The sequence below is a fragment of the Megalops cyprinoides genome, chromosome 12 (genome assembly GCF_013368585.1).
Source record: "Megalops cyprinoides isolate fMegCyp1 chromosome 12, fMegCyp1.pri, whole genome shotgun sequence".
Taxonomy (NCBI): Eukaryota; Metazoa; Chordata; class Actinopteri; order Elopiformes; family Megalopidae; genus Megalops; species Megalops cyprinoides.
The window spans coordinates 19,239,670-19,254,814 of NC_050594.1; the positions used below are offsets into that span (position 1 = coordinate 19,239,670).

The window sequence follows — 15,145 nt, forward strand, 5'->3', positions numbered from 1 at the left end:
AAACACACAGCCTTCCCATTGTGTGGAATGCTTGTAGAGCGCTTCAAAACAATCCCACGCTGAAACATGCCACAGGAGGGAGCCCTCTAGTGACTTTACATGCGCTTTAGGGCTTATTGACAGAAGCTTAAGTTTACTTGGGTAACACCCTAGTAGGGAAAATTCTGAGAATAATTGGGAATTTTATTAAGGCTGGCACTGTGTCTGACATAGACGAAACAGAGTAGCATAGTGGTGAAGAACAGAGCTTTTAATTGAAACAAAAGGTTTCTGGGGTGGTGCTTATCCCAGAATTGCATCAGTAAATATCCAGCTGTATAAATGGGTAGCATACAAATTGTAACCTATAAGCCCATGAGTTGCACTGGGTAAGAGCATCTGCTAAATGACGATACTATAAACATGATTCATCTAGTTATTTCAGTAACTGGTGACAATGTAGGATATACTGTATGTATATATACATATATTAATGTAGACGTACCACATTTAATGTTTGGCACCTCATTTGTTTTCATCAATTGCAAAGGTTTAGCTTGTGCAACACTGACTGCAAGTACTAAAGTTTGTTAACATGTACTTACTGTCAATCGTCTAGCCCAGGCACGCACATGGTAGAATTCTGTATAGCTGAGCAAGACTTGGTGCTCATGCTGAAGAAACACAAACGCTGTCTGACAAAACCTAAGTCAAAACGTATTCAGAGTTGATCTGTGTCAAACATGTCAAATGGTTGGCTATGGTTGGCTTTTGTGAGATACTTGTATTCAGAAAAACATGAGGCCTTAAATTTCAGAGAACGTTTAAGACACTGCCCTCATTTTGAGCTGTGTACATTCCCGGCATACATTACCCCAATAAGCACACAATTAATGTTTGGTTATTTAACCCTTAGGTCTGTTGCACATATGCACATTGTTAGGCACTTGATGCCCTTGAAGCTTCACATCAGGCCAGGTTAACATGTTAACACAGGTGTTCTTTCCAACACTTCCTTCTGCTGCTCATGCTTCCGTAATATCCTAAATGTAGTGACTGCCTATGAGGTCTACAGACCTCCATGGTCATATCCAGCATCTCAGCCACTTGCTGCCCATAGAATCCCCACTGGTGGGACACGCATACCCAAGCACTACCCAGCCTAGGCTGCGCAGCCTTTCTGCCTGTGACATCGACTGTTCAAAGCAGTCTAATGTGGCTTTTAGATTGAAGACCCACTGCTCTGAAAAGTTAGAGCCTGATCCCGTTATTATTTTTGTGTGATTCATTATACACTCATATGCAATCTCATGGAAGTCATGCATGGGGCAAATTACTATCGGATATAACAGTGGAATTTTCACTCACCCCCAGTCAGGAATTGGACATTACAACCAGAAGCTAAAATTAGCAGAATCATATTTCTGAGAGTATTAATCATCACACACAGTAAAAACTGCATGAAAAAAGAATGCCAAAATATTTTCAAATATCACCTATGTTAACCATTTTAGGTAGTTTCATAAAAAGTCTTCACACTTGAAATGGGAATGCTTTTGGTTCAGCTGCAATACAGAATGACACACTCAGTAGAAACAAACAAAAAAAAACACATCTCTCATTCTGGGTCATTGCAGCTGTCCTCCTTCATGAGACGGCTGCCCCCACAGGAACACAGCGCAAAAGCAGGACAACACAGGGTGGCTTTCAGCAAGACCGCTCAGTTTATTCAGAAATCATCACAACAGAAAGAAAACTCTGCAACAAAAAATACATTCTTGCTTTCATTTTTACCTCAAAGAAAGATTATCAAGAAAAACAATGATTCAGAACCATAACCATAATACTAGTTATACCGGCAATAATAACATATTGATTAATAATATAATAATGATCCGTATGTTCACCAGTTGCACGATGACGTGGTCAAAGTGAAGACAGAGTGCTGCAGTTGGTAGAGGGGTGGTGTTCAATCGATGTCCTGGAAGTGACTGATGAAACCCTCTCAATGGCAAACAGGAGAGTGAAAGAGAGGAGACCAGCACGGTCTGCTAGTGCAGACACCGCAGATAGGGACTGCAAGCCTGTTCACTCGAGAGAGAGAAGACGGCCAGCCTGTTCACCCTGAGAGACACAGAGCGACACCCTAGCACTCCCTAGAGTCACACACATGCACACACTCAACATTCCCATACCAGCCTTAGGGCTGAGTGTTCCAACAGCAATATGAACAAACAGGGTCAACATATCCATTGACCTGCCCAGTGATGACTCTGTACTCACCAAAAGAAATGAAAAGCTGTACGGATGTCGGACAGCTTTGTATTGGCATCTTTTAAAAACGTGTCTCGTAAGAATTAATCTTTAAAATAAAACTGGATGAAGCTTAACACAATCTTTTTTTTTTTTTAATATTCCAAACTGAAGCACCTGCTCCGCCTCACACAGGTGGGGTTAGGGCGGAGTGGACCATACTGAATATTCACAGGAGCATGAGGAGACCAGGGTGGCTTCCAATATATGCACTGGCAGAAATGACATTCTCAGTGCAACATGACTGAATGAGGCACTACAACACTGCAAAATACAAGACAGCACAAAACCACAAATGCACAGAATGCATCCAAAATGAGACCCAAATACAAATCTGCTTGCAGGAATTTACTCTTCAGGCTAATTACTACAATGTCATTATGAAAATCTTGGGACACAATGTTGTAACAATACTATATCTCCTGTCTTGAAGCATGGACAAGACTGCACCACTACTAATGAGACTGCTTGTATGGTAACACTCAGTTACAGCAGTCTGTTCTGGAGTCACAGCAGGTATATATTATGAGATTCAGAGTATGGACTATACTGCATGGTGCTGTAGAGACTCTTGAAGCACTGAGAAAAAGACATCTCCAGTGGGAGAGACAAGCAGGACTGGGAGAGCATAACAAAGGCTGAAAATAAAGACTCCTATCTGTTAGCCAATCAGATCACTCGCTCTTCACCACACAACTTTTTCCCTCCTCCCCACTCTCTCTCTGAGTAACAGCAGAGATAGCAAGCCTGGGTCTGAGCGCAGTGCAGTCCAAATTGCGTGCTTCACATGCACATTCATGTGGGGTTTGTATGTCTGCATGTGTTGGTGCGCATACTAGTTTTTGGCTTCTCATGTAACTGGAGCTCAGTGAACTCTTCTGCATGGAGGTACTGAATGCATGTGCTAGTGTGGAGGTATGCTGGGCTGGTGTACACAGGGTTGTGTGTATCTGCATGTGTAAGCATTGTGGACTAATATGTGTTTGTAGGTACTGTGGCATGGTGTGTGTGTATCTGTGCTGGTACGGTGGCCTGATGTGTATGTGTGTTGGTATGGTGGCCAGTGGTGTGTGTGCGCGTGCGTGCACGTTGGTGTGAAGGGCAGACAGGCTAGCCTCCGGTCTCTGGGTGACAGAAGCCATTGGTGTCTGGGAGAAGCAGAGACAGCAGCTGGAGACAGTGTGTGGGGTAAAGGGAGAACTGGGATGATGGGTGTCAGTGCTGGAGTGGCAGCATGGCGATTGGGCCTGAGGGTTGGCCTCAGGAGTTGTCAGAGGGGACATGCTCCTCGAAGCCTTCGCTCTCCCTCACTAGCGCCCTCTCCAGGATGACGCGGCCCTCCTTGTAGCGCTGGCTGTCCTCGGTGGCGAACTCGTAGATCCAGCCGAGCTTACTGTTGCAGTTCTTGCAGCTGACGTCGCGCACCATGTGTCTGCCCGTCAGCATCACGCGGTCTTGCACCTCACTGTACTGCAGGTTGACCACCTGGGGGAGATAAACACACCTGAGAACCCATGCACAACCCACTATCAACACATTCAGGACAATTCTCTTGAATGATCAAAATTTCACGATTAAATTAAGTTCACTGTGATCAGATAGGGGTGCAGCAAATTTGCTATGTCTGAAAAGCAGAACCATAATATAGCAGTGAAGCTCATGAGGTGTCTATCCACTTGCCTGTTTTATGTGAAACAGTCTCTACATCACAGTTCTGTCTCTAGACTTTAAAAACCAAATTGAGACATTCTGCTCCTTCTTTGATTAAATTAGATTTTCATACTCTCATACTCTTGGTAAAGTATAAAGAACTGTAAAACAACTGGATAGCAGTCCTTGAGTAGCATAGTGAAGCAAGTCCTGTCTGTTGTGTCTGTGTCAAATGAGTGAAATATTAGTGCACTTGGTGCATACGATAGATGTAATATGATCACCCTATACATTCTAATGGCTTTATACTCTCAATCGGTACTTCATCATGCAGCTAAGCCTCCCTGACCAACCATCATCAATGCTTTCACCTCTGTATTTATAAAAGCACGTAAGAGATATTTATTATGTTAGAAATGGTAGTTTCACTTCCTTGGAAATGCTAGGGTTTGTTCCCAAATGAGCTAGCTTACAGACATAGCTCTGTGTGACAAAGAAACCAGACAGATATAGATTTTCGATTTTTTATCAGTTAAAAAAAAAACCCAACAACCATAATTTCTTCCCTTCTAAAATGAATAAATAATGAATAAAATTATTTAATCGGAATGACAGTGGTGATGCTACTGTGAAAGTCTGGGGGAGAGTGCATTCTGATGGATGGAGAAGGCGCAGGTAAAGAAATGATTCTGCGTGTGTTAACTGCAATCACAGAACCACTTAAATTATTATTTTTGTGCATCTCTCCTACCCCTGGCCCACCCTGATGGGTGATCTGGTGTGTGGGTGTGTACTGGGTGTGAGAGTAGAATCACATGCCTTGTTGAAGAGGAAGGCACGGCCAGTGGCCCCGGTGAAGCGTGTGGAGATGAGCTCCGAACGGTTGGTCAGGATGGTGTCACAGTTGGCACAGGAGAAGAGACGTGTCCCTCCGATATGGTCAAGGAAAATCCGCCCCATTGCTCTCTGCTCAGCTGCGACTAACCTGCAGGGACCAGAAATACTCAGCTGCGGGATTCAGCGCCTTCTGCTGGATAAATGCTGTTAAGACATCCTTGCAGTCCCGCCTGTCAGCCTAGGAGGCAGTAAGGAGCCTTCAGAAAGGATGCGCATTCTGACTCATTTCATTCAGGCATATTCCCAAAACAGAATATTCAAATTACCACCCCTGCCTGTTTATTAGCCAAGCACTGCATGAAACTCCAATTCATTTTATGCATAAAAATAACTCACTATAACAATATGTGCGTTTCCTCACACTTGCGGTCAGAGAAATGAAATCAATGAATCATGCTATTTAGTATGGTGCTCTCAGGCACTCCTTTATTAATACTCAGAGGAATGATTGCAAAAGAATTCAGAACAATGAAACTGGACTTTTCTTCCTGTTTCCTTAATTAACATGCATCTGAACAGTCATCTTACTTGAGTTTAGCCCTTGTTCCTGACATGTCACCATGGCACCGAATATGTCATGCCTATTTTGATGATGGTGGCACTCCTCCATGAAGAACACGATATAGCTACTCACTATTCTTGGAAGCCTATTTTGAACAATTCAGCAGGTGATCACAGGCAAGCTGAGAGTACACTCAAACAGGGTGGTTTCAGGGCTAACAGAACTGTCACAATGCAGTTCTGATGACAATTTAAATGAGCAGACTCCTGCAGGGCTGCAGCACCCCCCCCCCCCCCCCCACCCACACACACACACACACTTTCTGCCTGTATTGACAAACCAGGACATCTCTTTTTCTACAATGTTCTGTCTCATTTCATCAAAAGCATCACCCACAGATCACAGATGAAAAGAAAAACAGCCTGGTGTGGGTGTATGTCTGTGTGTGTCTGTGATTGTGTGTGTATGTGTGTGTGTGTGTGTGTGTGTGTGTGTGTGTGTGTGTAGAAGCAACAATGACAATTCGCTTCCCAGGTAGGATGCCAAGAGACACCATCAGCAGCTGTAAGCAAAGAGAGCACTGCAGCACTTTCAACCACTGCAATCCACAGGTGCCAAAAATCTGCCTATGCTGTGACAAAACAGACAGCAGAGAGAGAGAGACAGAGACAGAGAGAGAGACATAGAGTCAAAGACTAAGAGAACTGGCTTGTCTAAAAAAATATGACAGAGCCAGAAACACCCACACACATATGCAACATTAGAGAATTACACACACCTACATGGGCCTAGAAAGGAGCACACATTGTGACATTCCCTAAAATTTCCACATTCATTACCCAACCATGAAAACAAACACACAGACCCCAGCAAGGCAGTGACTCAGGCCCTGTAAATCAGGGCACAGTAGGAGGCCGATGCTGCTGCAGAAGCACCCATAGCCGACCAACACAGACTCCAGAGAGCACACATGCAGACACAGCAAGCCCTAATGCTCCACAAAAGAGCAGTGAACTAGTCAAGGTCTAATGCTGTGGATTTGTGTTCGAACAAGTCTAGTAAACCTGTCAATATGCTAGCTCCTCAAAGGATAGACTGTACAGGACCCCCAAAACATGAGAATTTCTCACTATAACTGTAAACTCCATATAATCACTACCACTACCCACACAATTCAAGAATTTCAGCCGTGGATGTAGTGCTCTTGCCCTCTAAGACACCCACAGCCACCGCTTCCGTGAAATGTGAAACTGTGTTGTCTATAACTGACAGCTTTATTAATAGTTTCAGTGCTGCTATTATTACCTGCAGGACTCCAGCAGACACCGCTTGCTTTAAGGCAGCTGCTCAGAACAGTGTTACAGGCCATGACAAAAACCTGCCTTTACCATTACACAATACAAATGTTCAACAAACACCAGCAGAAAGATACTAGTTGCTGCTACCTGTCAATGGCAGTCTTGGTGATCAGTACAAACAGCAGTGATGGGAGAGTGAAGTTTCCTGAACCTCATGATGCATGGAGGTACCATATGCTGTCGATTATTGACTTGTATGAACCACCAAATCGATCTTGCACAATCAGACAACTGATCGTGTTCAGATCAGGGAGTCACTGATGACATGTGTTGGTTACATCCATTTTAGGCTTCCCCTCACTCTCCCACCATTAGCACAGATGGTGCTTTTTTTTCTTTTTTTATGTGAACAGTGTGGGACACTTTACTGTCTGCATGTGTGTGTTTTTATCTGGAACAGTACACAACATCTGTGAGAAAGCCACAGAAGAGACTATATAGGACTGTGACACTGCAGAATGTCTGACTGTGTGCAACATGCCTGTGGCACAGTGTCGGTATGTGACTGCAACACATTACAGTGTCTGACTCAAAGACATTAGATGTGTTATAATCTAAATACAGTCCTTCTGTAGGCAGCATATTATCTGCTAAACCTATGACATGATGCAGGACTGCTGCAACCGTATGTTACAGTGTACTTTTGTGGTAGACAGCAGAACAGTGCTGGAAGCCATAACAAGCCTGTAAGAGACAACACGATACTGGGTTGGTAGCAGGAACGCTAGAGATTGTCCTATCTGTTTGTTCTCTCCCTACAAGCACTCTGAAGCAGGGTATAAACACAAGCACGATTGCCAGCATCCTCTAACAGCTTTCTGTCCATGCCACTCTGGTGTCCTCCACAGGACAAGCTGAGAAAATGAACAAAAGTAGTGATGCCATCTTCAAAAACATGGCACTGCATTTGGATGAAAATCAATGTGCTTGGTTTTCATGCGTGTTCAAAACAAGAATTTGGGGGAGACAGCTTGTCTTCGTTTCAGAGACAATTTCTTCTCTGCCTTGTATGAACACAACCGCCTGAAAATATTGTCGTATTCTTTGTGGCAGAATGTGGCATAAACAGCTAGCTAACGTTACCTTTTGTTGCATGTTTGAAAACAAGGACACCCCAGTGCACGACTGCGCCAGAGCTGCGGCTATTATGCTAGACACCCCGACTTAGTAACCGTTGATGAACACAAGACTATGGAACAGCAATAAGGTTTTATATTTAACCTCAGGATTAACTTCTGGGTGTTTTACAGTGTCGGTTTAATAATCTTTGCCGATGAGCACGATTTCTGTGACTTTCACAATTCTCACAGTTAGCTAGACTAGCTACATCAGTTCAGTCGAGTGTGCCGTCAAAACAAAAACAACAGCCAAGTCAATGCAGCCACGTTTGTTTCTGTAGCCCAGTGCAGGATAGCAAGATTGTACTTAACTAAAACGCACAGTTAATAACCGATCAGGTCTGAAAAAGAAAATATACATAAAAGAAAACAAAAAAATATGTATGAGACTGCCAGTTCAGTAAGTTAGCTAGCCAGTAATCATAACAGACGCGACGAACTATAGCAGGCAGCCCTCATAAAAACACGTCAAATCATACCAAGAGAGCAACAAATTGTTCATCGGATACGATTTCAGATAAGGTGCTAATGTTATATATGTTCTCAAACCAGAATCTAGACAGTAGCCGACTGGCTGCCTAAGTAGATAACTATAAAACCAGTTAGCTAACGTTAGCTACCAGCTTTCGCACTGGCGTCGTGAACAACACGGTAGGTAGCTAGCTAATCGGGCTACCCAGACGGACGTGTTTTAGCCAACTGGATTGCTACACGCCAGCGCAAACTAGTGCCTCATGAGCTCAATACAAAAGCGTACAATGGTAAACATCGAATTTTAAAGTTGCTTGCTACCTTGATATACAGTCACTTAGCCGCCTAACTTATTGTACAGCACAAAATGACACGGACATTGTTAGATCTAGTTGTTATCCCCCTCCCCCGCCCACTGTACAAGCAAATGTCTTCGTGTGCTCCCCCAAAACTCGACGAATTTGGGTTTGTTGACACAATCCTCGCTTCAATCTCACCTCTCTCCGTTACTTTCTCTGGTTCTAGACTTTGTGTTTCCCGAGATCTGACTTTGTACCTTCGCTTCCTTTCACAGATTTCGGCTATGCTGGTTGTTTTCCTTCTTTTATTTTCGTCGATTTGGTCTGTTCCTCTCTCTTTATGCCTGAATGTGTCAGAGTGGTAGCTGGTCTGTTGTTCTCGCTCAGCTGTTCCCGCAGAATTTATCAACATCCGGTATGTTGATTTAGCTCCGCCTTTCTGATCAGCTGACAGAAAAGTGTCTTAAAGCGATGCACGAATGTAAAGGGTTGAGGTGTATGCATTATTCAAAAATAAGCAGCATTATAAAAGTTAAAAGAGTTAAAACGACAACGCGTGTGTATCGTCGCTGTGATGTTCCGACTTGTGTGCAGTTCAGAATGGATTGCATGTACTCAGTACTCTAGATAGCTCGCGTTGAACCTTTTTTGTAGGCATCGTATTATTATGAAATATTCGTCTGGCACAGCAAAATGTCCGGCGACCTTTGACACCGACGTTCACCCTTCCCATGGCCTTTTGCAGTTCCCCTGTGTTATTTTTGTTTGTCCAGAGAGAGTGGAGGATTATTCCGGCCTTCCACACCGTACATAACCACTGTACACTGTGCGTTTGTGTGTCATTGCAGGAATAAAGAAATGTAATTTCTGAAATACAGTTCATTATTTGTCAATAATTTCTCTGTGCAATGCTGTTAAGATTATACTAAAAAGTAGACTTTAACATATGACACATTTCAAGCAGAAAAGATTATCCCAAAATGTATGTTTTTGTGTTCCGTCATTTTTTCCCTATTTCATCAAGAGTATTAATACACATGTAGGACATGTTGTACCAGACTGTACTATTTGCCTGAAGAAACTCATGGGACCCAGTTGGGGGCAGCAGAGTACAAAGCAGGAAACGTAGTAGAAGTAAGCATGGCCATACATAGTTTTCTCTGTTTTCAAGGTACAGTCATTTTTAATGAAGAAGAAATCTGTCAAATCTGTGTCACTATCATTTACATTGGAGTAAACCTTTACTGCAGTTTCTCTAGAGTATCTATGAGACAAGAGCCATGAGATCAGTCTCAATGGAAAAAGAAATAACGTTCACATAAGTACAAAAACTAACTAATATCTGGGGAGATCGAAAGAGCCAGAGTAGTCCTTTAATGTGGAAACACCAAAAGACCTTTTTTTTTACATTCCAATATGAGGAAAGTGACACAGTAACAAAAGGACCCCATGTACAGAGAAGAAATGGGAAAACTAAGCTGAAATAGGAAGGACTACAGTCTGACATCAAAGTTTGAAGATAGTGGAAACAACAGTGGCACAATTGCCATAAATAAAACATTGCCTGTGTTAAGGAACAATGATAATGGACTATGGGGGAACAGAAACCTTATCAATACATGATTCAGGGCCTCTTTGTTTTAATTTCCTTTCCTTTCCTTTGGGGCAGTTGCAAGTGAGTGGTGTAGGGGGAGGGATACAGGGAAAAATGCTGTTTCAGTTTTCAGTAATACAAGTGTGTGTCCTTGAAGAGTGATAGCACGATTGTGTAATGACTCAAATTATCTCATTGAAGTCATTGACAGTAATCATGATTATCTTTATTTCATCTGCTGAGGGTTTGTGACTAGGGCAAGAAAAGCCATCACCAGGGCAAGAAATTGTGTTTTCACTCCATTATTAATTGGATTAGATGATGTCCAGACCCAAGTCAACCTACATTCCATGTCAATTTATATTTGCCATATAACCAGTGCGCACATGGACAGTAGATGGCTCAAAAGCAGAGCTCTTCAAACAAGGAAACCTTTTAAATAGTACAGCAATAGTATATCACTAAAGATTTGAATCCACAAGCCTTGGCGGCTCCCCCCACACCTGCCCCTCTCCTAGCACAATATAAAACTGACATCAAACAGACTTCACTCACCTCACCTCTCAGAATTCTCACATGTAGACCAAAGCATCCAGGATCAAGTCATTTTTTTGGTGCTGAGAGCAGGGTTCATGTTTCAGCAGGGACACAGGGGTCTATAGGTATGGCTTCCATGGCAAGTGTCCCTGCCTGTAAACATTAACAGATTACAGCATTTTACAGGTGGGAGTGCCATTCCATTAAACTCTGATCTTATTTGCATTGTTGAGAGTGGTGGCACAGCACTGAGGCCTCCTGTCATGAATTCTAATAGTGTTTCTCTCTCTGGCTTTAAACTCCTCCCTGTCATGTCTGTCACAAATGCTATCTAATAATAATAATAGTATTAGTAGTAGTAATTCATTAGATTTTAAATTTTATAATTTAAATACTGCACGAAGGCTGTGTTTGATGCACTTATAGTGGTACTTTTATATGGCTTGGAATTCGAGTTCGCATGTGGCCATGAGCCGAGGTTGTTGACCTGTTGTGTGGATATCATAAACAGCATGGTGGTTAAGGAGCAGGTCTCGTAACCAAAAGGTTGCCGGTTCAATCCCCGCTGGGACACTGCTGCTGTACCCTTGGGAAAGGTACTTAACCACAGTTGCCTCAGTAAATATCCAGCTATATAAATAGATAACAGTGTAAAGAACTGTAATCTATGTAAGTTGCTTTGGATAAAAGCGTCTGCCAAATGAATAAATGTAAATAAACAGGGAAAAAATATGGGGAGATGGGTGGAGGAGGGAATATTAATATCATTATTCATAATAACATTGCCATCTATGTTTTCAAAACATTGTCATTACAATGATAATATCAAGTCTTGTAATGTCAGACAGCTTCCATTTGTTCAATGATAAGAGAAAGCATCAGGTAAGTGTTTTGGTGGATGTACCAGTCATATAAATCAGGCTCATCTATTCATTTTGTGCTCAGTGTATCCAGATAAATGTTTTCAAATGGATTGACTATTTCAAGAAAAGTTTGAATGAATTTAAACCTCAGGTTATGTAGAATACATGTTTAAGTTAAATTTAATTTGGTTTTTAAGAGTATAATAGGAGTCCATGCAACAGTACAAATGACAATAATCTACATCAATTATGTGAGTATGCAAAGATTTTATATTGAATCTTATCTTCAACATTCAGGTGTCTTCAGTAGATAAAGGCCAATTATATGATTTTGTGGAAATGTAAAAATGTGTTTGATTGCCAAAGATGGACCACAAGATTAGATCTGTGTGAACAAAAAGGCAATTCAGAACTAGTATCCATCATCAGCATCATCTGTGTCTCATGTACATTTGTGCTTGGCCTCATGTTATCATATCTCATAGTCTCTGATCTAATCTTAACTACATCTCTGTACAATACAGCAACCACTCCCACCTCAGAATCACTTTATGACGGAGCCACAGCCTCATAAAACACTCCACTCTGACAATGCCCAATACGTCCTCAACATGCTGACACAGTGAGAGCTTGAGCACAGAAGACTCCATCCGACAGAAAACATTCTGTCTCTTCCTAGAAACAGCCACCTCTGGTATGATGCTGTGCTTCATGTCACATGTCACCACAGAGATTTACAGAAAGCATAGTTACTAACACAGTATGCTTGAATGACAGCTAATTGCAGTATATGAAAATCTTTCTTGCTAGACTGCATGACCTTACAAATGGGAAGTATACAGTGTTATCAGTGAACATTATTTGAAGTACAGTCAGGTCCTCAACAGAGATAGGATGGTTGTGGAAAAGTGTTATGCACACTTTATGGTGTGTTCACATGTGTGTATATGTATGTGCATGGGTGCTTGTGTGTGCATGTAGTGGGAGGTTTTCAATTAATTTCATAGCAGAGCAGAAGTGGATGGAGCCAAGCTATGCGGTGATTAGGGCACTCAGTTCATGATCAGGTCGCTGGATCTAGAGTGGTGGACTCCTCTGATATACCATCGATCAGATTAAACTTCACATCTTCTAAAAAGTGACAAGCTTCCATTTGCCTGTTTGCCAGCCCAGTGGGAGACAAATAGGACATTCTCAAAGTTGAACTGCACTGACACAAATCGATCTACTTGTTATGGGTTATTAGAACTGACCACTGTCAAAGTCACATTGACATTTGGCCTGTGATCGTCTATCATGTTTTATATGGTAGAAAATCTTCTATTAGAATTTGTATCCACTAGAGTGGTTTATCTGGTGTGTTTTGTGTTAAAAGCCTTGAAAACAAGATAAAGTGTTTCCTCCAGTCATGACATGATATAACAGTGTTGCTCACTGGCAAGGGTAATAATCTTACTTCACACATATATGCTTCACTTTTGAAGGGGAGACATTGTCATATTGTTTAATGACTTTAAAGAGAGTTTTAACTGTGAATGGTGTAGACCCCTTTATTGAGGTTTTCCCCTGACTGACATACAGTGTTTTGTAACTATTTTCTCATACTCATATTATTTTTTCTACGCACTTCTCACTCAATTTTCTGTAAAATATCGTTCATATCTATTCCCATCAGTCACAGTCAGTATAATATATCCCTTCTTTGCTACTTTTTATTGCCACCAGTTCCAATGAAGCAAACAATGCATATTAATTGTGGTGGTGGCATTTTTTCAAAAGTGTGGAATCCTTTATGAAAATAAAGGATTAAAAGGTTATGGGACTGCCTACTAATCATAGTCACGTAAATTTCCCCTCTCTGATTGATGAAATACATACACACGTAGGCACACATAAATGACAAAAACATTATTATGGAAAAGAGTTCAGTCCCACCTCCTCCACACCTCTCTCATATAAGTCCATGCAGATAGGTATGTCTGTCTTCAAGTAACAGTCAGACAGAAAGCAAAGTAGAGAGAGAAAGAAAGAGTGCCCAATCCACACGGACAGGCAGCCAGAGAGAGACAGAGTCCACTCACACTGACAGGTTCAGGCAGTCAGAGGGTACAAGCAGACTGACAGACAGGCAGAGAGAGTGAAGACAGACAGGTGGAAAAAAAAAACCCACAAAATTTCAGGTGGAAACAATCAGGTGACCATGGAAATCACTGGATTTGTCATGTTTCCTGCACTGCTGAGATGTCTCCTAGTACTCTCAGGTACCCGTACACCTTTACTACTCACACCACCTTCATTAGTCTGTCTGAGGCAATCTACAACACTCTGTATCATTTGAATAAATATAAAACCTGCTTTTCTTCATGAACATGTATCAGAGTTCTACACAGTAGTTATCAGATAATATGGGATGCCAGCTGATCAACAACAATGCAATAGTAAGGCCATAGCATTCCAAGTGCAATAATATTATGTCTGTAATATTTTGTATTCAGTCTTGTTTCTACTTTGATTTGATTCAATTGTAGTTATTTTGTGACAAGCATTGTGTTTTGCTTAGGGGAGGTCCTGGAATTGAGTCAGTTGTGTATCTCTCAGACTCTCCACAGCTGCTTTCTTCTGTGATAGTTCTAGTCAGCAGATGAACAATTTGACAGCATCTGACTTCTCTGCCTTGAGTTTAATGTTTTTGTTACATTGTGTTCTCTGCTTATTGCTAAATGAGTACATTAAGATACTGTAAGTTAGTTCATCAAAGTCATTTATGTTTCTTCTCTTTGTTAGCAATGGGAAGCCAGGTCTGCTGCAGCTACAGTAGATCAATAATTCTGTCTTAACTAATCTTTTTAGACCTTCCATGTCTTGATCTTTAGATTTTTCAGAATTTCAATATTAACAAATGGTTATCTCAAGATCAGCAGGAACATTGGTCATTTCCAGATGACCAAATAATAGTTGTGTGGAGGTCATGAGATACCTTATCTTAGGACACTGTGGAAACAGTACTGATGGTTAAAAATGTCACATTCATGTAATGTTTAAGTGAACGCCTAACCAGCTATGTGTAGTTATTATAGCAGGTGGTTAATTAGCTCATGATGCAGTAATAAAGAACCACAAAAACAAAAAACTATTTACCTTATCATGCCCTCAACAAGCTGCTGCTGTTATACAAGTACAAACATACAAAATTAATTGAATTGTCTTTCTTGATATTTAACATGAAATGGTGCTTGATATTTAACATAACAGCAATGGTTCCAGGCTCAAAGTAAATCAACACTACATTGTGTAAAAGATGAGTAAACCTTATCTAGGAACACATAATCTGTTTTACTGTGAGTTTGAATGCATTGATTATTAAACTACAGTTTAACATCTGCCTGTATGTCTGAATGCAGCTGTCCTTGGCCAGGATACTGTTACTGAGTGACAGCAACTAAGTAAGAAATTCATTTGGTGTGGAGAGGTTGCTCATCTGTGACCTCAGCAGCCAATGTGATCCAAAACAATAGTGCACTGTAACTACAATCCAAACACGTTGGATGTGCATTTGTGTGTGTG

The 15,145-nt window shown here is 41.5% G+C and overlaps 1 protein-coding gene across 2 annotated transcripts; it reads right to left on the reverse strand.

The window, feature by feature from the left end:
• Positions 1-1,803: 1,803 nt before the first annotated feature.
• LOC118786565 (protein yippee-like 5) lies at positions 1,804-9,024 on the reverse strand. 2 transcript variants are annotated; one of them, XM_036541693.1, is made up of 3 exons: positions 8,845-9,024; positions 4,762-4,927; positions 1,804-3,777 (listed from the first exon to the last, which is right to left on the reverse strand). In XM_036541693.1, the coding sequence occupies exons 1-3, from the start codon at positions 8,997-8,999 to the stop codon at positions 3,553-3,555; spliced, it is 546 nt and encodes a 181-aa protein (XP_036397586.1). In that variant the 5' UTR covers positions 9,000-9,024; the 3' UTR covers positions 1,804-3,552. The 2 variants fall into 2 exon arrangements, with proteins under 2 accessions (XP_036397586.1, XP_036397587.1); XM_036541694.1 differs by having other exon boundaries at positions 1,805-3,777; positions 8,786-8,922.
• Positions 9,025-15,145: the final 6,121 nt, after the last annotated feature.

Excerpts from the sequence above, each read along its gene's own strand:
- LOC118786565 (XM_036541693.1), bottom strand. The coding sequence starts at position 8,999 with ATGTTGATAAATTCTGCGGGAACAGCTGAGCGAGAACAACAGACCAGC. Across the intron at positions 4,928-8,844 it reads ATCTGTGAAAGGAAGCGAAG|GTTAGTCGCAGCTGAGCAGA; the intron begins GTACAAAGTCAG and ends TGGTCCCTGCAG. Across the intron at positions 3,778-4,761 it reads GTGCCTTCCTCTTCAACAAG|GTGGTCAACCTGCAGTACAG; the intron begins GCATGTGATTCT and ends TATCTCCCCCAG.